Source organism: Eleutherodactylus coqui, chromosome 10 (assembly GCF_035609145.1).
Source record: "Eleutherodactylus coqui strain aEleCoq1 chromosome 10, aEleCoq1.hap1, whole genome shotgun sequence".
Lineage (NCBI taxonomy): Eukaryota > Metazoa > Chordata > Amphibia > Anura > Eleutherodactylidae > Eleutherodactylus > Eleutherodactylus coqui.
The window spans coordinates 22,492,891-22,514,943 of NC_089846.1; the positions used below are offsets into that span (position 1 = coordinate 22,492,891).

At 47.8% G+C, this 22,053-nt stretch overlaps 1 protein-coding gene across 3 annotated transcripts in view; it reads right to left on the minus strand.

Moving 5' to 3' along the window:
- Positions 1-21,576, minus strand: part of MIGA2 (mitoguardin 2) — a 39,780-nt gene extending 18,204 nt beyond the window's left edge. Inside the window, exons 1-8 of one of the 3 annotated variants that reach the window (XM_066580541.1) lie at positions 21,525-21,576; positions 19,776-19,993; positions 17,589-17,799; positions 13,212-13,333; positions 8,200-8,314; positions 5,653-5,783; positions 3,040-3,154; positions 1,124-1,224 (exon numbers count right to left, since the gene is read on the minus strand). In XM_066580541.1, the coding sequence (XP_066436638.1) occupies positions 1,124-1,224; positions 3,040-3,154; positions 5,653-5,783; positions 8,200-8,314; positions 13,212-13,333; positions 17,589-17,799; positions 19,776-19,871 (891 nt within the window). In that variant the 5' untranslated portion in view covers positions 19,872-19,993; positions 21,525-21,576. Of the gene's footprint in view, positions 1-1,123; positions 1,225-3,039; positions 3,155-5,652; positions 5,784-8,199; positions 8,315-13,211; positions 13,334-17,588; positions 17,800-19,775; positions 19,994-21,491 lie in introns of all 3 variants that reach the window. The other 2 variants (XM_066580542.1, XM_066580543.1) reach the window with 2 other exon arrangements.
- Between the last annotated feature and the right edge of the window lie 477 nt (positions 21,577-22,053).

Consider the following 22,053-nt stretch of genomic DNA (forward strand, 5'->3'; position numbering starts at 1 on the left):
GGGTATATATGTAGGTCTTCGATGAGAAGAGGTTCCCATAAATGAGCGTACAGACGGATGGCGCAAGATCAGAAGCTGAGCAGCATTATCCACAGCAGGAGTCAGCTGGAACGGACAGCGGGACTCCCGCTGCAAAAGTGGGGATCAAGGAGAGCGCATATTCCCCCTGTTAACCCCCTTATATGCCGATCAGTATTGATCGCGGCATGTAAAAGGCTCAGAGAGAGAGAGCGCTCCCCCTGTGACGTCATTGATTCTCCGCCATGTAATTGCAGAGAGATGGCGGGTTGCCATAGCAAATGAATGCTAGTCAATGGTGTATAAGTTTACAATCGCCGGTGATCACTAGGATAAGCAATAAGGCACTGCATGACAGAAGTATTGCTGTGTATTATCAGAACGATCATAACGTCGCAGGTTCAAGTCCCCTACGGGGCCATAAAAAAATGTACAACAAGAAAAAGTAAAATAAATAGTTTAAAAAAAAAAACAAAAAAACACACTACCCTTTTCACGCACAGTCTCCTTTTTTATTTTAAAAAAAATTATAATAAAATGACACATTTGGCATCATTGCATCCGTAACAACCTGTACAATAAAAATTGAACACTTTTTATCCTGCACAGCAAACGCTGTTAGAAGCAAAAGAACAAAGACGAAACACTTATTTTCATAAACTGCAGATGTAAGATGTGATATGGGCAATATTGTGGGGACATTCCTGTGTGTGTGCGGCCGAACATTATCCTGCTGGAAGCCGCCATGAGAGGAACCCATGTAGCCGCAGGATGTCCTGAACATATCGCTGAGCTGTCATTGTCCCCCGTACCATGACTAGAGGTGACCACTAAGGGGGTTAATCCCGGCCACAGCTTACAGACAGGTATTCCCATTTTAGCCACTCATGCCCCTTTAATATAAGCCTAGCACACCCCAGGACCCTTTCTTCCACTCTACAGCTTACTGGCCATACACACTGCACAACATCCTGATAGTACATAACTTCAAGATGGAAAACGGGACGGACTTGCAAGGAAATTCGGCAGTAAGGAATGAGCACCCAATAATACACTGAAATGCAACTAAGTAACATCCGTTCATTGCAATATAGGAATAGGTCACCTCTGCGGCGGAGAAGAAGGAATCATCTGATATTGTGCTGATCTCGTCGTCCATTAGTAACTGCCGCCTGCCCTCCAGTATTGGGAACATCAGGGCTCCTTCTGTTTGGAGACAGGATTGAAGAAATGTTGTATTTCCCAACGGACAGCATATACAACCACTATATGCACCGATTTCTGGGTCCAGTTTGTCCCTTTTTTTTTACCTCCACATTTATAGCCCTCATTACCCTAGGCACTCTGACTTAATACGCCCCGTTAGGGACCTTTCTCATTGTGGGAATTTTTTACGCATTCTGCATGGCGTGGTAAATTCCACACGGCGAAAAGAAAATAGCTTACTTCTGCATCAAAATATGCAATGAGACGGATTTGCAGTGCAGAACGCGGAAAACTTCCACCCATGTAAAAGGTCCCTAAAATGCCCATTTTCACTGGCCAACAATGGTCGCAGTGTGTTCATTTTTTTGCTCCTGTGTCCCCCGTCCTCCTCACTGAGGGGTTACTGCACCCCCTGCAGTGAAGAGGAGAATGAACGGGGCACCGATTGCACAAGCACTACACTTACTTTCAATGGGACTGCAGAGATAGCCGAGCGGCAAGGGTTCATGTATTTCCATTAGCCCCACTAAAACGAAAGGAGCATCAATTACACATGCTTGGCCAACGCTCCATTCATTCTGATGTCAGAGAGGGCCAAAATGCAGAGGGCGACACGGGACCCCCGTTCGTGTGATTGATGGGGGTGTCAGCAGTGAGACCCCTACTAATCAGCAAGTTATCCCCCATCCTGTGGATAGGGGGGGTAATTCACAATCTTGCTACAACCCCTTTAAATCACTTAAGAGATCAAAAAAAATGTATATTGCTCCTCATGTCAGTCGCTCCCCAAGATAATCATGAGAATGCAGAGGACATTATTGTTCAGCCGCCCTTCGCCCCTGTAACATCAGCGCACATTGCGTCTTGCCTGGCTGCGTATAGCACGCAGTACAATTACGTGCAGGAAGGACTGAGGCGAGAGTCATAGATCATACTATGGGCAGCTGGAGAAGTAGCAGCGTTCGCCAATATTACAAGGGCTGCCGGTAGAATAACAAGTGAATTACAGTCCTCTGCACTGTGAACATTAGCTTGAAGAGCAGCTGCAAAAGACACTTTACTGCCGCCCCCCCAAACATGACCGCCCTAGGCACGTGCCCACCGATGCCTAGTGGTAAATACAGCCATGGTCGCCTCCATCTGCAGCCTAATACTAATCAATATACACTAACATTGCCTGAAAAGCAAGTTGACGTTGGGGATATAGCTGCGGTACCTTCTTTCCTTCCCTTCATCCTGGAACTACTACGTTTAAATTGTTCATTTCTAGAGATGAGCGAGTAGTGCCTTAGCCGAGTATCTCCCTGCTCGTCTCTAAAGATTCGGGGGCCGGCGGGGGGCGGGAAGCGGCGGAGGAGAGCGGGGAGGAACGGAGGGGAGATCTCTCTCTCCCCCCCGCTCCCCGCCGCAACTCACCTGTCACCCGCCCGCCGGCCCCCGAATCTTTAGAGACGAGCGGGGAGATACTCGGCTAAGGCACTACTCGCTCGAGTAATGTGCCTTAGCGAGTATACTCGCTCATCTCTACTCATTCCCCTTCAAGAAGTGCTGCAGGAAATGGAATAGATCAACTGGCATCAATGGATGTTCGTGTCATCTGTTGAACGCCTCCCGGCATCCCTTGCACATTCTTGAATGGAAGGAAGACCCGAGCTAAACACTCCCAAATAAGAACAAATGCCCCTTTCATGTTCACGGAAATCTGCCCCATCATATTTTAGGGCATCAGCCATACCGAGGGTCAGATCAAACCGGATATATTAGAGGTAGGAGAACCCCTTTTATCTACGAGACGCCATAAACCCCAGAACTCACCCAGATCCATCAGCATGCTGTCATGGGGAATGTTTGTTCCAAATTCTTCCTGCAAATTGTAGGCACGGCTCAGCAAGGACTCCAACTTCCCTGCAAACTCCTTGCTCTGCGACGTCTAGAAGAAAGAATGGAGAAATCGGTCTGTATTATATGGAAAACGTACCAAAAACATCCTCTTCATTAAATTACAATGAACGGCCACTTCATTAGAGCCCCCGGTCCTTACAAGACTGGAGCTTCCCTGTATGGAACCTATCCCTGCGACCCAGAAGATCACGTCACGAGTTTCAGTGTGAATCCACATTAGATGGGAAAATCCAGAAATCTGAGTGGCTTACAACAGGGTCATCGGTGCTAGACTGGCCGGGCCAGGGGGTCACTGCCAACTTTGTGCGGTTTTCTCGTATAGAAGTGTGAAGAGTAAACGGAGAAACGCCTGATTAAGGAAAAACATCCAGCAAAAAAGGATCCTGTGGACAGAAAGAATTTGTCGCCGAAAGGGGTCAAAGGAGGAAGTCAGGACTTTACTGATGAACAGGAGCTGCACAGTCAAGTAAAGTGCAGACAAATACACAGCTAGTGCTCCAACTAACGTGTCTGAATGCACAACTCGGTGCGTTTACACTCCTTGGTAATCCAATTTTTGCAGATTTCTGATGCACCACACTGATCGAAGCGTCAAAATTTGGCACAAGCAGCATGAGTTAATGGCCCTTCCTGTCAGCTGGTCAGAATAGGTAAGTAGCTCCATCCAATTTTCCGATAACTACAAGACGTTCCTGTCCGCATGGGCCGATATTCCCGCAGAAGGATTCCAAAACCTGGTGTAATCTGCCCCACGATAAAATGCTGCGGTTCTGACAGCCAAAGGAGGTCCAGCGTGCTACTAGATGGGGGTAAAGTGGGCATACAGTGCATAATGCTTCCCTTTTAATAGACAAATGTTTTGGTTACTCATCACCACTGTCTTACCCTCAAAACTAACTTCGGTGGCTGGCACGGGATGGAAAATATATTACTTCTAACGCCCTCGATTTTATTAATGAACCCACTTACCTTTGCATTTAGGCTACAGAGTTATCCAGTGCCATATGCAAATTAGCAGAGAAGAGTCATCTGGCCAAGAAGAGTCATCTGGCCAAGAAGAGTCATCTGGCCAAGAAGAGTCATGCGGATTCATGAGCTGCCAAGCTAAAAAACACCCAATTTTTCTTGATGGACAGCTCATCGCATCCCCTGTTACACAGGAAACTGCATCGATCAAGACGAAGGAGGTGTCATTAGCCCAGCAGGTCACAAATCAGTGTGACTCTTCGCAGCCACATGACTCTTCTCTGCTTATCTGCATAAAGTCCGGGACAGCTTTGGTTCCTAATTGAGGAGGTACATGGGCTCATTAAGAAAAGAGAGGGTATTAGAAGTGATAGGTTTTGTTATAACCCCGCTAAGGATCAATATAGAAATATAATCCACAGTGTATAATCAAAAAGGTCGGATCCAGCGCTGTATCTCGGTACTGGTGTATTGTATTGAAGTAACAGCAGCATACTTGAATAGAAAGTCATGGATGTGCTACAGGATGCTATGGCATATTACAACATAGATTTAAATTTTGTGTTGTGGCCCCTGAAGGAGAGTAAAACCCAATTACAGATGCAAGATGTTATATGGACAATGTTGTGGGGGCTCCTGTGGCCCCCTTTTGTGTGCGGCCGAGCATTATCCTGCTGGAAGCCGCCATGAGAGGAACACATGTGGCTGCAGGATGTCCTGAACATATCGCTGAGCTGTCACTGTCCCTCGTACCACTACTAGCGGGGACCGACTATCGTATGCGATGTCCACCAGACTATCACACCAGCAGGGGGCAGTGTGCCGCTCCACAGCAAAGGCAGGATTGAGGCGCTCACCCGGAGGTCTCAAAACACGAACATGGCCAATGTCAGCGCTCAAACTAAACCTGGATTCGTCGCTGAAGACGACCCGGTTCCGCTCCGTAGCGTCCAGTTTCATCATTCACAACACCACTGCAAACGGAGGTCATGGTGTGGGTATCAAAGGCCGTACATGTAATGTGTGCCACAAGACCAAATGTCTTTCAGCCAAGAGCCTGGAAATGGTTCCGACAGCCACAGGGGTGCAATGATTATATATATATATATTATATATAAAAAAAAAAAAAAAAAATATCACACACACACACACACACAATACAGTGTTTCCTTCAAATGCCAACACACCCCAAAGATGCCAGGTCTAAGCAGCATAAACAACGCCTAGAAGCAACAGATAAAAGATGGAGTTGAAAGTCCAATCTAATGCCAACTCCACCTTGAGCAACATTACAATATACACATTAATGAATTTCATCTATTTCTATGGGCATGATACCATTGCTGATATCAGTAACAAAATGCAAACCCTACACAAATCCCCACAGCGGAGTATATAGATTACATATGCAAAGTATCAGGGAAACTGACCATAAAGTAACCTGCCACAGTAGCTATTTACTAAGGGTTCCTCCATTGTAGCCAGAGTATGCCAAGGCCCATAACAGTAGCAGTTGGCAGAGTCGGATCTTCACGTCTTCACACACACAACGGTACCCACCTCGAGAATGCTTGCAGAGGTCTCATCCTCCAGGTCATTACTCTGAGCGATTGGGGTACTGGAGCTGCACCTCTGCCCGATGTTCAGGGCCTGCTCCCACTTATGCAGAGCCTCTTCAAAAAGCTCCATTCCTAAGAGCACAAAGAGGCAATTTAGTCATATTAACACTAGTAATTCAAAATGTTACCAAAGCAACGCTGCGATGTGGACCAAGAGACGGAGATTCTGAGAGACTTTACATGACAGATGGAAATGGACAGAAAAACGTATTTCAGGCTTTACATGACAAACCTAGGAGCTAGAGATGAGTGAGTAGTGCCTTAGCCGAGTATCTCCCTGCTCGTCTCTAAAGAGTCTGGGGCCGGCGGGGAGATCTCTCTCTCCCCCCGCTCCCCGCCGCAAATCACCTGTCACCGGCGCCGGCCCTCGAATCTTTAGAGACGAGCGGGGAGATACTTGGCTAAGGCACTACTCCCTCGAGTAATGTGCCTTAGCGTGTAATCTCGCTCATCTCTACTAGGAGCCAATCTGACTTGTTCAAAGTGAGGACTGTAACTATTCAATCCCTTCTGGAGCACCGCTACATCCACAGCGGGGGTCTGCCATCTAGGACAGTCAACACCTGCCCACAACAGCTGTGATCGCAAGCCCTTTAAAGGCTGTCAATTTGACAGCAGCAAATAAATGCCCTGATTGGGGGTTCCACACAGTTCGCTGTCATGAGATAGCGGTGAGCCATCCAGGCATCATGGCAGTCTGGGGTCTTCTGAAGGCACCTAGAGTTGCCATGCATGACTGACGACCTGCGGCATGTCCTGATAGATCGCTGGTCAGAATAGAGCATGACGCAATACTATAGTATTGCACGATACTTTAAAATGGTACCATTCAAACATACAAACCCGTCCCACAGAAAAGAGCCCGGAAGTAACCGGAAATATACGAAAAATGACACAGAAAGGGCTGCAGGGGTTAGTGGACCACTCCAATTAGAATTGTCTCCCCAGTATATATAAGTTGTCTAGTGTTATGTTAGTTAGTTATTTCTTTCTGTCTGTAACTCGCAGCCTCTTTCTCCTCAGATGGTCATGTGATCCAAATTCCAACTAGCTCAGATTTACTTGGGGTTATGTGTTAGGTTTCTAGTCAATTTCTCAGTCTGTGTGATGCTGTTACATGGACCCTACCACAGAAACGGTCTACAGGGGAACACAAACACAAACACACACACACAGTAATAATAGAGGAGTTCACAGCTCATCCTCCTGACTGTATACTTATGGTCTGTAGCTTATTTAGATGAATATAGAAGGTAATGATATTTAAAAACTGTCTACCCAGCAAACCTGTAGCTAAAGCGGTCCTCCCTGCAGGCAGAGATGGTACATGGTGTTTGTCATGTCCAGCTGTTAATATTTTTCCTTTATAGTGGAAAAAACTCTTTAAAAAGGGAGTTTTCCCAAATTTGACATTAATGAAAGACCAATCACAAGAGGTAAAGCATGCTTACTCTAACCCCTTAATGACGTGGCCCTTTTTTTTCCAGTTTCGTTTTTTCTTCCCTCCTTTAAAAATTTTGTACCTCCTTTATTTATCCATCGACGTCGCTGTATGAGGGCTTGTTTTTTGCGGGACGAGTTGTAGTTTTTAATGGTGCCATTTAAAGTACCATATAATGTACTGAAAAACATTTAAAAAATTTTAAGTGGAGAGAAATGAAAAAAACCCGACATTCCGCCATCTTTCAGTGCGTCTTGTTTCTACGGCGCACAAACTGCAACAAAAACGACATGATAACTTTATTCTACGGGTCAGTACTAGAGATGAGCGAGCATACTCGCTAAGGGCAATTACTCAAACGAGCATTGTCCTTAGCAAGTACCTGCCCGCTTGGAAGAAAAGATTCGGGTGACTGAAAGTGCATTTCTGGCGTTCTTTACTTTTTTTGGTTTTTCTTGCTCCGTTATGGTAGCAGGAAATGAGAATCGCTCAGCTGCGGGAAGATGTGCACGCATGGGTATTCCTCTCAGCACGTGCTTCCACGGCTCCACGAAACTGTATTCTCGGCCTAAAAGTCATGTGCTTCTCTTGCACAACTCTGCAGAACTGTATCCTCGTTCACATCTCAAAAGGTGGGTGTGTACTCAACAACCAGTGAGGTCGCTGGAATCGCTCACCGCTACTGAAGTGCGGCTGAAATACAATATATGCTCCCCGATCTCACGGCAAGGGGGGGGGGGGAGGAAGGGGGGTGTACGGGACCCCCGAACATCGTTTAAAGGGTTAATAGCCGCGATCGGTTGAACGGCCGATTGCAGCTATTGCCCGCGGGTGTCAGCTGTATTAAAAAGCTGACGCCCACGCTGTATGCAGAGAGGTCGCCCCACGACCTCTCTGCACACATACCCCGACGCTCCAGGACGTAAATGTACGTCCTGGAGCGGGAAGGGGTCAAAAAGGCGCTCCAATATGCAATAATGATATAATACACATTTCATAGATACTAGATTTATCATGTTTCTTTAGCTTTACGATCGTAAATCCCACCTTGAACGTAAAGATGTTCTACATTGGGGTCTTCACTTAGCTGTTCTTCCATCTCTCGGGAGTCCCATGGGGCCAGTGAAGTAGCATTTGCACTGGAAGAGTTGACCGCCACTACCTGCCCAAGTGAAGACAATGACGGTGAATACAGTGTGCTGCAGCCATTTATTATCAGCTTTTAAGTAGAATGACAAAAAGAGAAAACAAACAAGACCCAATTGACTGAAAACAAAGTATCTGCAAGGAGGAAGTGCTTTTCACCTTGCATAGAGCAGAGAAAGGTGCCGAAACCTCCTACTAGGCGCCGCAGAGAGAGGCGCCGCAACCTCCTACTAGGCGCCGCAGAGAGAGGCCCCGAAACCTACTACTAGGCGCCGCAGAGAGAGGCGCCGAAACCTCCTACTAGGCGCCGCAGAGGGAGGCGCCGAAACCTCCTACTAGGCGCCGCAGAGGGAGGCGCCGAAACCTCCTACTAGGCGCCGCAGAGGGAGGCGCCGAAACCTCCTACTAGGCGCCGCAGAGGGAGGCGCCGAAACCTCCTACTAGGCGCCGCAGAGGGAGGCGCCGAAACCTCCTACTAGGCGCCGCAGAGGGAGGCGCCGAAACCTCCTACTAGGCGCCGCAGAGGGAGGCGCCGAAACCTCCTACTAGGCGCCGCAGAGGGAGGCGCCGAAACCTCCTACTAGGCGCCGCAGAGGGAGGCGCCGAAACCTCCTACTAGGCGCCGCAGAGGGAGGCGCCGAAACCTCCTACTAGGCGCCGCAGAGGGAGGCGCCGAAACCTCCTACTAGGCGCCGCAGAGGGAGGCGCCGAAACCTCCTACTAGGCGCCGCAGAGGGAGGCCCCGAAACCTCCTACTAGGCGCCGCAGAGGGAGGCCCCGAAACCTCCTACTAAGCGCCGCAGAGGGAGGCCCCGAAACCTCCTACTAAGCGCCGCAGAGAGAGGCCCCGAAACCTCCTACTAGGCGCCGCAGAGAGAGGCGCCGAAACCTCCTACTAGGCGCCGCAGAGAGAGGCGCCGAAACCTCCTACTAGGCGCCGCAGAGAGAGGCGCCGAAACCTCCTACTAGGCGCTGCAGAGAGAGGCGCCGAAACCTCCTACTAGGCGCCGCAGGGAGAGGCGCCGAAACCTCCTACTAGGCGCCGCAGAGAGAGGCGCCGAAACCTCCTACTAGGCGCCGCAGAGAGAGGTGCCGAAACCTCCTACTAGGCGCCGCAGAGAGAGGTGCCGAAACCTACTATGGATCCGAGAGAGAACGGCGTGAGCTGTGCCACAGAAGAGAAAGCACAGACAGTGCACGGAGGTCAGAGTGCCAGAGAAAGGCCTGCTGGGCATGATAGCCTGCAGTAAGACTTCAGAAACAGCAGGCTAAGTAAAGCGTGCAAGCCACAGAGGACAGTGGTTAGCAAATGGGAGTATTGTTCTTTTCCACTTGTTTGAAAAAAGTTTCTACAGTTGTAACTCTGTAGCACAAACCTCATTGATGGAGTTTTTTTTTGCCTTTTTCTGGATCAACATTAGGGGGGTAATAGGCTAAACTGGATGGACTTGTCTTTTTTTAGCCTCACATACTATGTCGCCCGCATTATATCCTGTGAATAGGTCACTGGTGGCGATTTGCTGCTCAGCTGTGTGACACACAGCACGGACTTGTAGAATGTCTGGCCGCTGCCTGCATTCAGCTGCTCACCGTGCCGATCGCCAGACAAACGATAGCGAGAAGGGTAAACCTTAACCCTTTCCAATCCAATTTGTATCCTGGTTTTCCTAGGGGGCTTGCTCTTTTTCTGCCGTTATACAACGGCACTATCTGCTGGCTAAAGCCAGTACTGCATGAGGTGACACGTTGGATAGGCTCCAACAGCAGAGAGGCTGGCAATATACAGTAAGAGAACCCCGACGGGCGTCTTCCAACATCAGAGCTGTACAGCCTTAAATCATAATGTCTTCACAGGTCAGACAGTGGATTGGAAAGGGTTAATGCCGATGCAGGACCACCAACCCAATAGGAGAGTACGAAAGCTTTATTGAATCACGGGCAAACAGCTGCATCTTTCAAAGCCGGATTGGCTTCTTTCTCAGGCTGTACTCACGCGGGCGAGGGAGATTTTGGTCAGTATGAAACTGGCAGTTTCCGTCGGATTTCCATACGTTTCTGTCTGCTCTGCACCTTCTGCTTATTTTTTTCCATGTGGTCCCCAATTTTGACTTGAGTTAAAAACGTATCACAGTCACATGGAAAATGCATCTAAATCGCATGGTACGTAATTGTGAGGTTTTTTTTTTCTAATAATCCCGTAGCAAATAGACAATTCTTGAAGAGTCGCACAAAAATAGTCCAAGTTAGGAAAATAAATAAATTAAATTACTACATCTATCAGCCGCAGCAATAAATTGTTTGTTATGTAATGCATTCAAATAAACGGGTTCTTTTTCTGTGCGTGTTCTGCCCATCCCGGAGTCGGACGGAACGTACAAAGGCAAATCGCACGTGTCGATACGTGTAGTTTTTAACCCTTTCCAATCCAATTTGTATCCTGGTTTTCCTAGGGGGCTTACTCTTTCTCTGCCGTTATACAATGGCGCCATCTGCTGGCTAAAGCCAGTACTACATGAGGTGACACGTTGGATAGGCTCTGACAGCAGAGAGGCTGGCAATATACAGTAAGAGAACCCCGACGGACGTCTTCCAACATCGGAGCTGTACAGCCTTAAATCATAATGTCTTCAGAGGCCAGACAGTGGATTGGAAAGGGTTAAAAGAGCGCAGTATTCACAGTGCAGTAAAAACCATGAGCTTTGTCCTATGGATCATTAGGATTACAGAGATACCAAATGTATAGTTTTTTCTATAGATTGCTCGCCATCGCCATATCCTTAGACCGATAACTTTTTGTATTTTTCAGTAACTGGGCTGTTTGAGGTCTTGTTTTTTGCGGGTGAAGCTGTAGTTTTTAATCAGTACTATTTGGGGAAATAGAAGTCGTCACTTTTTTATTCAAATTTATTGGGAGCCGGTTAACTAAAAAAAAAAAAAAAAAGAAAATTCCGGCATTCCATACTTTTTCTTTTTTATGACCTTTACCATGCAGGATATTATAGGATATATAATAGTTTGGACTTTTATGTAAGCGGCAATACCAAATATATGCGGTTTGATATGCATTTCATCTATACATGACGGTCCTGGGAGCCAGTATGGCTCCAGGCTGCCATATTAGCGATTGGCACCCACCAATTGCGTTGAGAGGGATGCTGATGGGGTGCTGGAAGGCTTCCAGTCTTCTCCCGCAGACTCTTACGCTTTGACCAAAACATCTAATGAACATCTGAACAGTTACCTGCTGCGATCAGAGCCAACTCCGATCAGGGTTTCTGTTAAAAACAGCCAACTGCCACCAAGTATGGAGCGGACTCTGCCCGCTCCATACACCCTTCATGACGTACATCTACATTATGCAGTCAGAAAGAGGTTAAAATCATACATATCCTATGGTATGATGTAATACAAGATATGACCACTAGATGTCAACATTCTTAGTAAAACAAGTATTAGAGAAGGAATTTATACAAAAATGACAAAACCGCTCGTTACCACCCTTATAACCTGGAAGATAATTAATGCCCGCGGCTATCGAACCTAATGGCGCAGGGTTTACGCTGCGGGATACCGCAGCGCAGCGTTAAATAAACCGCGACATGTTCTAAATGTAGTCAATGGAAGCCAGCCGTCACGCTATACTTCCGCTGTCAGTACAGCGGAAGTATCGCGTGATTACGCGACCCCGCCCACCGCGTCATGCGATGTACTGCACATGTGCGCACCATTTAAAGGAGCCTGTCTGCGTTCTAAAAACATGCTGCAGTGGCTGAAGAACACAGGCGGAAGCGTTTTATCAGTTGCGCAAATACACAGCATATTTTTACGAACAAAATGCACTTACGTCTGTATGAATGAGCCCTAATAGTGACCCCTGTAGTAAGCGACCACGATCGTGGCCCTAGTAGTAGCACTGTCCCCTATAGTGGCCCCAGTAGTAATACTGTCCCCCGTAGGGGTTCCAGTAGTAACACTGTCCCCTATATTGGCCCCAGTAGTAACACTGTCCCCCGTAGGGGTTCCAGTAGTAACACTGTCCCCTATAGTGGCCCTAGTAGTAATACTGTCCCCCGTAGGGGTTCCGGTAGTAACACTGTCCCCTATATTGGCCCCAGTAGTAACACTGTCCCCCGTAGGGGTTCCAGTAGTAACACTGTCCCCTATATTGGCCCCAGTAGTAATACTGTCCCCCGTAGGGGTTCCAGTATTAACACTGTCCCCTATATTGGCCCGAGTAGTAATACTGTCCCCCGTAGGGGTTCCAGTAGTAACACTGTCCCCTATATTGGCCCCAGTAGTAACACTGTCCCCCGTAGGGGTTCCAGTAGTAACACTGTCCCCTATATTGGCCCCAGTAGTAATACTGTCCCCCGTAGGGGTTCCAGTAGTAACACTGTCCCCTATATTGGCCCCAGTAGTAACACTGTCCCCCGTAGGGGTTCCAGTAGTAATACTGTCCCCTATATTGGCCCCAGTAGCAGCGGGCCTCGTAGTTGACACGTGTGCTGTAAAATAAACATTTACTCAACACAGATGAGGCATGTACTGTATACCCCCAACGACTCCTGTGATACAAGCCGGCGCTGTTAACCCTTTCCAATCCAATTTGTATCCTGGTTTTCCTAGGGGGCTTACTCTTTTTCTGTCATTATACAACGGCGCTATCTGCTGGCTAAAGCCAGTACTGCATGGGGTGACACGTTGGATAGGCTCTGACAGCAGAGAGGCTGGCAATATACAGTAAGAGAACCCCAACGGACGTCTTCCAACATCGGAGCTGTACAGCCTTAAATCATAATGTCTTCAGAGGTCAGACAGTGGATTGGAAAGGGTTAACCTCAGCTGCATTTTTTTTTATTGACATTTTGCGTGAGACGCCAACTCAAAATCATTGAATAAAGTACAAAGCTTACCGATGCCAGACTGTGAGTGGAGCTGGAGTGCTTGCTGGAATGCTTGCTCGGCTCAATAGATGAGATGCCACTGAGTGTGTCATTGCTCTTGCTGCTGGGACTTTGTACCCTCCGCGGGTATCCTAGAAAGATACAAGAGAGGCACCATGATGTCGCTTGTAAGACACTCACACAGCCAAAATATGTGTCTTTTTGGTATCCTATTGATTTTTATGGGAATCCATGTTGTACTTAAAGGGGTATTCTGGGCATTTACTGTACTACTATCCTCAGGATAGGTCATCCATAGTTGATCAGCAAGGATCCCTGACAACCAGCTGTTTGTGCAACGCAGCCGGTAGTACGCATCAGTGGTCGGGGCCAGAAGTCTAAGAGATGGCATGACTCCCACTAAAATCAATGGGAACGTTGCCTTCCATTACACTTCCAACTCTTAATTGCGGTCAGAGACAGAATAAAAGGCATCACTCTTATTGATTTCAATGGACAGAGGATTAGCTGGTCCCCACCGATCGACTATTGACCGATCAAAATGAAATGCCTGGAATACCCCTTTAAAACTCCGCCTCAGAAAATCCGCACACAGATTAGTGGCATCATCAAATGCAAATCCGTCAGAAATCTGAGTTAAATTGTGTAGATTTCGGATGCGGATTTCTAATTGAGGCCTAAAGCCTCATTTACACAATGAGAGTTGCGTGAACGAACGAACTAACAACTTTTTTGCATACATTTACACTTGAAATCCTCTCCGTTTCCCTCATCAGCTAAAGTAAAGCCTGTACAAGGGGTTTGCTCAGTCGGGCGTGTGTTTATGCGAGGAATCTCTGGCTGGGAGATTTTTAATAATGTGAAGAAAAGCCATTGTGTGTTCTGCTGCATGAGCAAACAAGTAGTCATTGTGTATAGCAAGGCAAAGAATCACCCCTCGCCTCTAGTCTTTGAAAGACTGAACAACTGAACGAAACCACACCAACAGTGAATGCACTAACGACCATTTATATGCAGGCTGAAACTCAGCGATCAACGACAAGTGAATGAGTAATGCATGATGGCTTCACCTTTACACGCAACAATTACGCAACTTCGTTTGAACATATTTTGCGTGATAATCGTTAAGTGTAAATGGGCCTTAGAACATCTCTACAGTGTGTAAATCAGTGGCATAACTATAGAGGGTGCAGGGGATGCGGTTGCACTCGGGCCCAGGAGCCTTAGGGGGCCCATAAGGCCTCTCATCTCCGTATAGGGAGCCCAGTACTATGAATAAAGCATTACTGTCCAGAGGGTGCTAAAAGGGACATTAGGGTATGCTCAAATATGGCAGATTTTGGGGCAGGACCACAGCATATTTTGTGCTTTTGATTTTTGGTCACCCTCATTTGAAGGCGAGAAATCGGCACTATTTGGTATAGATTTCCCACTGCACATATTGCATGGTAGACCCACCACAAGTGAATATACCTTTCGGGGTAGCAACAGAATGAGGAGAGTCTGCTGGTAGACGCCTTCATGGCGGTCTGGGGCAGATAGAGAGCGGGGCCTGTTCAGTGTTGGGGTGAAGAAGAAGCAAAGTTCTGTGAGGAGCAGAGCAAATGCTCTGGAGGAAAAGGTGAGCAGTTGAATCCAGAGAGATGGAGCATAAGTGTTGGGTTACACCAAGAGAGAACAGCATCCGGTGTGTGCTACAGCGGGCGGAGTTTGTTACAATTTCCCTTTTTCTTCTTTTTAATGGCGCCCAAAAACATCAGAGGGGGCCCACTCAACACACCTTTGTATAGGGCCCACCCAGGTGTTAGAATGGCCCTGCTGTCCTACCCAGCCACCTGAAGGAGGCGCTGTACCCCGAACTGGCCGCACAGCTGTATCCCCCCAGTCCGGCACCAGTGCTCCAAGCTCACTGCACGCTCTTGGTGTATAACGTCACATAGCAGGGCTGGGTAATACCGCTAACTTCCCATTATGACAATCAGCTCTTTTCCCCTCTGATCACACATTATCATTGTTGGCAATTGGCTTATCTTGGAACAGAACACAAACTCAGGCTTAACGGCTCTCCGGGGAGGCGCAGCGCTTCTCACAACACGCAGCCAAAGTGAAGCGAATTGATCCTTTTTATGGCTCAAATGAGGTTTAAATGTCAAGATAAGAGGCATCGCCTGTACTGCGATACATAATGGGAAAGGTCTCCGGTGGATACAAGATGCTGTCATTTTCTAGCCTTGCAAGGCAGCATTATTGATCAGTGTACCAATATGCTTCAAGATTCCGGACACTTTGGAGGGAGACCAAACATTGTTCTCTTCATTTAAATGCATGTATTTTGGGCTGACAATCCGTTTTACAATAGGGGTTGATTAAAATGTTGCAGCGTTTGTCTTCTGCAGCTTCTACATATCACTATATATAGACACTGCACTCTAACGTCCCATTTAGACGGGACGACAGTCGGCTACATGATTGCAGGAGCGCCGACATCACCGCTAAGGTCGTTAGCACTCGTGCAGAGCATTTAGAATTCACCGCTGGATCGCGGGTTTCTCGCTCAGCGCTTCACATCCTATATGAAGCGCTGAACGGGGAGCGTTTACACTTAGCGAGAAGTCAGCGATCCAGCCGACAGTAAGCGAATAGTGCACGATGGCTGTGCATTTAGACGCGACTATTATGGCACAGATTAGTTCTTTTGAAGATTTTTGTGCGATGATCATCCCGTGAAAATGCCACCTAAGTCTCAATAAGAGATTTGTCAGTGGGGCGGGACTGACCGTTTGGTTTACGCCCTTAGGTCTTCTCCCCTGCACTTTTATCAGTTGATTTATGGCCACAACAAAGAAAATTTGATTAGGTCATAACTTAGCTGATAAAAACAGGTAGGAGAGGAAAGAGCAGAGGGAAACCAAGTCGTCAGCCCAGCCTCATTGACGGATGTACTATTGAGACTTAAAGGGGTTGTCCCGCGCCGAAACGGGTTTTTTTTTAATTGAATAGGCCCCCCGTTCGGCGCGAGACAAACCCAATGCATGTGTTAAAAAAAACAAAAAAAAAACGTTTAGTACTTACCCGAATCCCCGCGCTGCGGCGACTTCTTCCTTACCTTAGCAAGATGGCCGCCGGGATCTTCACCCACGATGCACCGCGGGTCTTCTCCCATGGTGCACCGTGGGCTCTGTGCGGTCCATTGCCGATTCCAGCCTCCTGATTGGCTGGAATCGGCACACGTGACAGGGCGGAGCTACGAGGACCAGCTCTCCGGCACGAGCGGCCCCATTCACCAGGGAGAAGACCGGACTGCGCAAGTGCGTCTAATCGGGCGATTAGACGCTGAAATTAGACGGCACCATGGCAACGGGGACGCTAGCAACGGAACAGGTAAGTGAATAACTTCTGTATGGCTCATAATTAATGCACGATGTACATTACAAAGTGCATTAATATGGGCATACAGAAGTGTATAACCCCACTTTCTTTCACAGGACAACCCCTTTAAGGCCCTTTTACATGCAACGATTATCATTTGAACGACGTTTTTGCATAAAATCCCGAGCATTGAGACTTCCAGATAATCATTTGAAATCCTTTCCATTTCCCTCATTAGCTAAAGTAAACATTGTATATGTGGTTTTCTCAGGTGGGTGTGTGTTTATGCAAGGGATCTCTGGCCAGCAGGTTTTTGGTGTGAAGATAAGCCATTGTCTTCTGTTGGCATGAGTAAGCAAGTATTCATTGTGTTTAGCACAGCAAACAATCACCCCTACCCTCAAGTCTTTCAGTCTTTTAGATACTAAAGGAATGCCATTTAAAGGCCCATTTACACTGAGCGATGATCGCTTACAAAAATCGCTAAAAAGCAATCGTTTGAGCAATCATCGTTGAGTCTAAACGCGCGTCCATCATTCACTTTTCGTACACTGCTGGCTGATCGTTAAATTCAGTCCCACCTAAAAATCGTCCTTCGGCCTTATCCGCAGTTCTCCACGGGGAGTCCTGATAGCATTGTTTGCCGTCCGGAGAACAAAAGAACTGAAAGCAGATAAGAGCCCTCGGGCTATTAACTGCATTCAGCTAAAGGCTTCATTTGCTTGCTAAATAGCTATTAAGTAGCTGTGTAGCTACTTAATAGTTTATGCAAAATGATCGCTCAAAGCTGTCACTCAGAAGATAGATAGATAGATAGATAGATAGATAGATAGATAGATAGATAGATCGATCTCTGGCCTCGTCTGTCAGCTGCTGCGACATCCTGAACCGGTTGCCGCACCTACCACCTGCGACAGATGCAATACAAATCTCAGCTAGTCCCACACACCCAAGAACTTTCACCAGGGCCGATGCGAAGACCACCACTAGTAACCTCAACCCAATATTGGGACTAACCTTTCTTTACAGAAGAGGAGCGTCTGACAGGTAACACGATCGGAGGGACCGCTCCCGGCTTCAGGCCTTCGCCGCCTCCAGTTATCTGCTTTTTCTTGTGCTTCCGTCTTTTCAGCTGATGAGCGGCGAGGGCCAAGGCCACGGTGCCCAGAGCGGTGGCAAATAGGACTTTCCGGAGCCCAGGAGACAATCTGAGCTGGGAGAAAGTGTTCTGCATAGACACAAAAAGCCAATTTAAACATAAAGGTGTATTTACACAGTATATAATGATTACATTGTAAACCATACAGCCAGCAGGGGGCGTCACATCAACTAGTAACTCTGCCCAAAGACGGAGTATTCAGATGTGAGTGCAGTTACGGTGGTTGCCTAAAATAGCTGCAACGCCAACGCTCCAAGGGTCCCCGCCAGTCTAGGTTTATTTACCTGGAGAGGTACTGTTTTGTATATCCCCTGCTGCAGGCGACCGCGATCAGGTAAAGCGTGTGACGGCTGAGAAGTAGTCAGGATATATAGGCAATGGTGTTACATGACTCTGCTGCCCCCCCACTGCCTGTACAGACCGTGCCAGCTGCGGCTTACAACCCTTCCCACCAGCCAGCAGATGCCCCCAGGACCTTCCACCTCCTTACAGCAATCTGGATTCCGGAATCTTCCCCGTCTTACAGGTTGGGCAGGAGACCTCCGGGACTTTCCGTTTCTTTAAACGCTGGCGGAGCTCCGCTCATTGCGGCCGGCACCTGGACACGTAAATTCATCCAACATGATGAGTCCAGTTGCTGGCCGCGGTCAGAGCGGCTTCACCTGTATTTTGCAGCAGAGAGATGCCTTAGGGTAGTTTCCCACAGGCGATCACGATTTGGCCGTGAGAAGATTGCGATATCGCCGTGCGAAAATTACGTCAATATCGCAGTTTTGCTCGTGAGATGTCAGCGTTGCTTTTCTAGCAAAAACATCGCTGCCGCTTGCGATTTTCTCACGCGCAAGACAATAGGACTTTCTAATGTTAAAACCGTGTCGCACGAAAATTGCCAGTTCGTGCGTTGTGATTTAATAAGACAAAGGCTCCTTAGGGAAACATGGGCGATTTAAAAAAAAAAAAAAAAAAGCAAAACCGCAGAAAGACAGGACATAGCGCAATTTTATTTTCACACAACATTACATAAGTGAAGGAAACCATGGCTTCCGTAATCCTGCGTTTTCACGCTGTCTTGCATCGCACGAAAATCACGCAATTTTATCGCCCGCGTGAAACCGGCTTTATGTTGTGTTCACATGGCAGAATCCGATACAGATTTCGCCTCAAAAACTGCAATAAAAATCCAGAGCCAAGCTGCGAGTTTCTACCGCGGATTTCATCGCAGATTCACACATGGATTTAGCCCTGTGAGTTTCAACCGCGATTCCGAGTCAAGATGCGACATGACTAGAGATGAGCGAGTAGTGCCTTAGCCGAGTATCTCCCCGCTCATCTCTAAAGATTCGGGGGCCGGGGAGCGGCGAGGAACGGAGGGGAGATCTCTCTCTCCCCTCTCTCCCCCCCGCTCCCCGCCGCAACTCACCTGACACCCGCGCCGGCCCCCGAATCCTTAGAGACGAGCGGGGAGATACTCGGCTAAGGCACTACTCGCTCGAGAAATGTGCCTTAGCGAGTATACTCGCTCATCTCTAGTCATGACACTTCTTAACGAGAATGCACATCGGAATTCACACGGGTAGATCATAAGCCGCAACAAACACCAATATTCCAAGTCGATCAGCTCTCATTTACATGCCGCCATTATTGTGTGGCGGTTCGTAAGAACAGTATACGTTATTATGAGTGGCGCAGTCCCCGTTTACACCCGGGCAATCATTATTGTAGTTGTCTCATAGATGCGACAAACTTTCATTTTATCGCTTGCTTGCACCTTTACACCGAGCAACGATGGAAACGGAGCATCTGAGAAGGTGCAGGAGGCCCTTTACACGGTTGCACATCATATGAAAGGCCATCTGATCACACGTATGAGCCGCCATGAGGCATGTAAATGTAAAACGCCAATTGACCCGCTATAGCGTTGATCTGCCCGCGGACTGTTCGCGATTACTCCACCGCTGAAGGGATGAAAAAGTCCAACAGGTTTCAGGAATATTGCAGTCCTGCCGGCTCATCCCAGCGTGACGGCGATAAGAGACAATATTTACCTGTCCAAAGGTCGTGTACAAGAACACGGGGATCTCTGCCACCGTCATCGCCAGAGCCTGGATAATGGACATGCCCTCTGCCCGCTGGAACGCCATGATGATCGGAAAGACGCAGATGTACGGGGGGCAAACTATTCCACCTCAGACACTAAAACCGTCCGTCCTTCATCAGATATACCGCTCTCTGCGCACGGACGTCCCATCTTCCAAGTAGCGCCCTATAGAAATCGGGTATAAAGAGGAAACCATCAGCACACAGAGTAAGGGCGAGATCACATGGGACGATTACCATCCGAACAGGCGCAACAGCGAGTTGTTAGCGCGTGAATGACCGATTTTCGTGGCTTCTACACAATGCGATTGTTGGTCATTTTCGCGGTCGCTTCCCTGCAAAGTTGTTGCTAGTCGCACAAAGATGAACAGTTACTAGTTTACACCAGAAGATAGTCAACCAGCGACTATTTTTAGGTGAGCTGAAACGAAGCGGCTGGCAAACAAATTCTCGCTAGTCACCCGGGTAGTGGCCTTGTTTACACGGCACAAATATTGCTTCCACCCGCTTGTTTATTATTTGCTTTAAATAGTTATTGCGCGTTAAGCTGCCCTTAGGGTGACGGTTTAACCCTTTCCAATCCACTGTCTGACCTCTGAAGACATTACGATTTAAGGCTGTACAGCTCCAATGTATGAAGACGTCCGTCGGGGTTCTCTTACTGTATATTGCCAGCCTCTCTGCTGTCGGAGCCTATCCAACGTGTCACCTCATGCAGTACTGGCTTTAGCCAGCAGATAGCGCCATTGTATAACGGCAGAAAGAGAGTAAGCCCCCCTAGGAAAACCAGGATACAACTTGGATTGGAAAGGGTTAAAAGGGGTTGTACCAAGATGGCAAGTTGACCCCAATCCACAGGAAAGGGGATAACTTGCTGATGAGTGGGTGTCTCACCGCTAAGACCCCCAGCAATCTTAAGAATGCACCCCCCATGTCCTCCCTCCCTGTCACTGTGGGGGTCACTACTCCCCCTGCAGGGACATCAGAATGAATAGAGTGTTGGCCAAGCATGTGAGATATTTTACTGCACTTTCTCCCCCTACAAGACATGTTCATTGGCGCGCGCCAAAAAGCCGCAGTAAATTCTGCGCCAAAATCCGCAGGTCACCTGCAGACTTGGATGCAGAACTGAAAATGACTTAAAACCGGCAGCTTTGGGCGCATCCCCTATGGTCGAAGGCAGCATCAGTTAGGCCGGCTCACACGAGCGTATCTCGCAACACGCGGGCTGCGACATATATACGTCAGTGGCACGCAGCCAGTATATAACGACATCACGTACAGGCCGCACATCGCCATATACAGTATGCATAATATGCGCCAAGATTGAACATTTTTCTTACGCGCAATATACGCAATTCATGGCTGCCTATGCGATATTGGTACAGCGTAATACGCAATTACCAAATCGCTCGTATGAGAGACGCAAAAACTACAAAAGTCACCAACGAGGAAGGAATCATCAATAATAAATGACCAAAACATCATAATATATAAGAGAGAATACAAAAGTAGCGCAGAACTAATTAGTAGAAACAGGAGACTAACTAATAACACATAAACTGTAACTAATGCACCATCATTAGTAATGCAGAGCTACTAATAACTAGAAGTCAGTACCCACATGTATGACCAGTAACAACATACTACATGCCTGCTCTCACCCCGCCGCCACATACCGGCAGCTCCTCACTCACCGCTTCCTGCCTCCAGAAGGGCAGCTTCTCCTCCAGCTTAGCGCAGCCGAACCCTGAAGCCAGAGCATCAGCGCGTCCAGCCAATCACAAACATTCCTGCCCGCCCCTCTCCTCCTGCTAACCAATGAGAAGAGCGCTGAAGGCGCCGCATTCTCCCTCAAACAAGTGTGGTTGACTTGGACTGTGTGTAGAAGCCTTCCTGATCGCCGCCTTCTCTGATTGGTTGTGCCCCTGCTGGGAGGAAAGGGGGCGTTTAAAGGGACACTCGCGTTTAAAGAGATAGTAGCGTTTGGGAAGGGTGTTCTGGAGGTGACCTAGCCGTGACATCCGGGGCTCTGGAGTAAAATCAGGGGGTTCTCTGAGTTTTGTCTATAACAAGTATAAGTGTCAGCTCTGTAAATGAATAGTGTTGCTAGGCAACTGACAGAATACAATGGCTGCGCAGTTTATAAAGGGGATCTCTTTGGCAAATTTCACCCTCACCAATGTTAAAGCAAAATTCTGCTGGACTCTTTTGGATTGAGATATG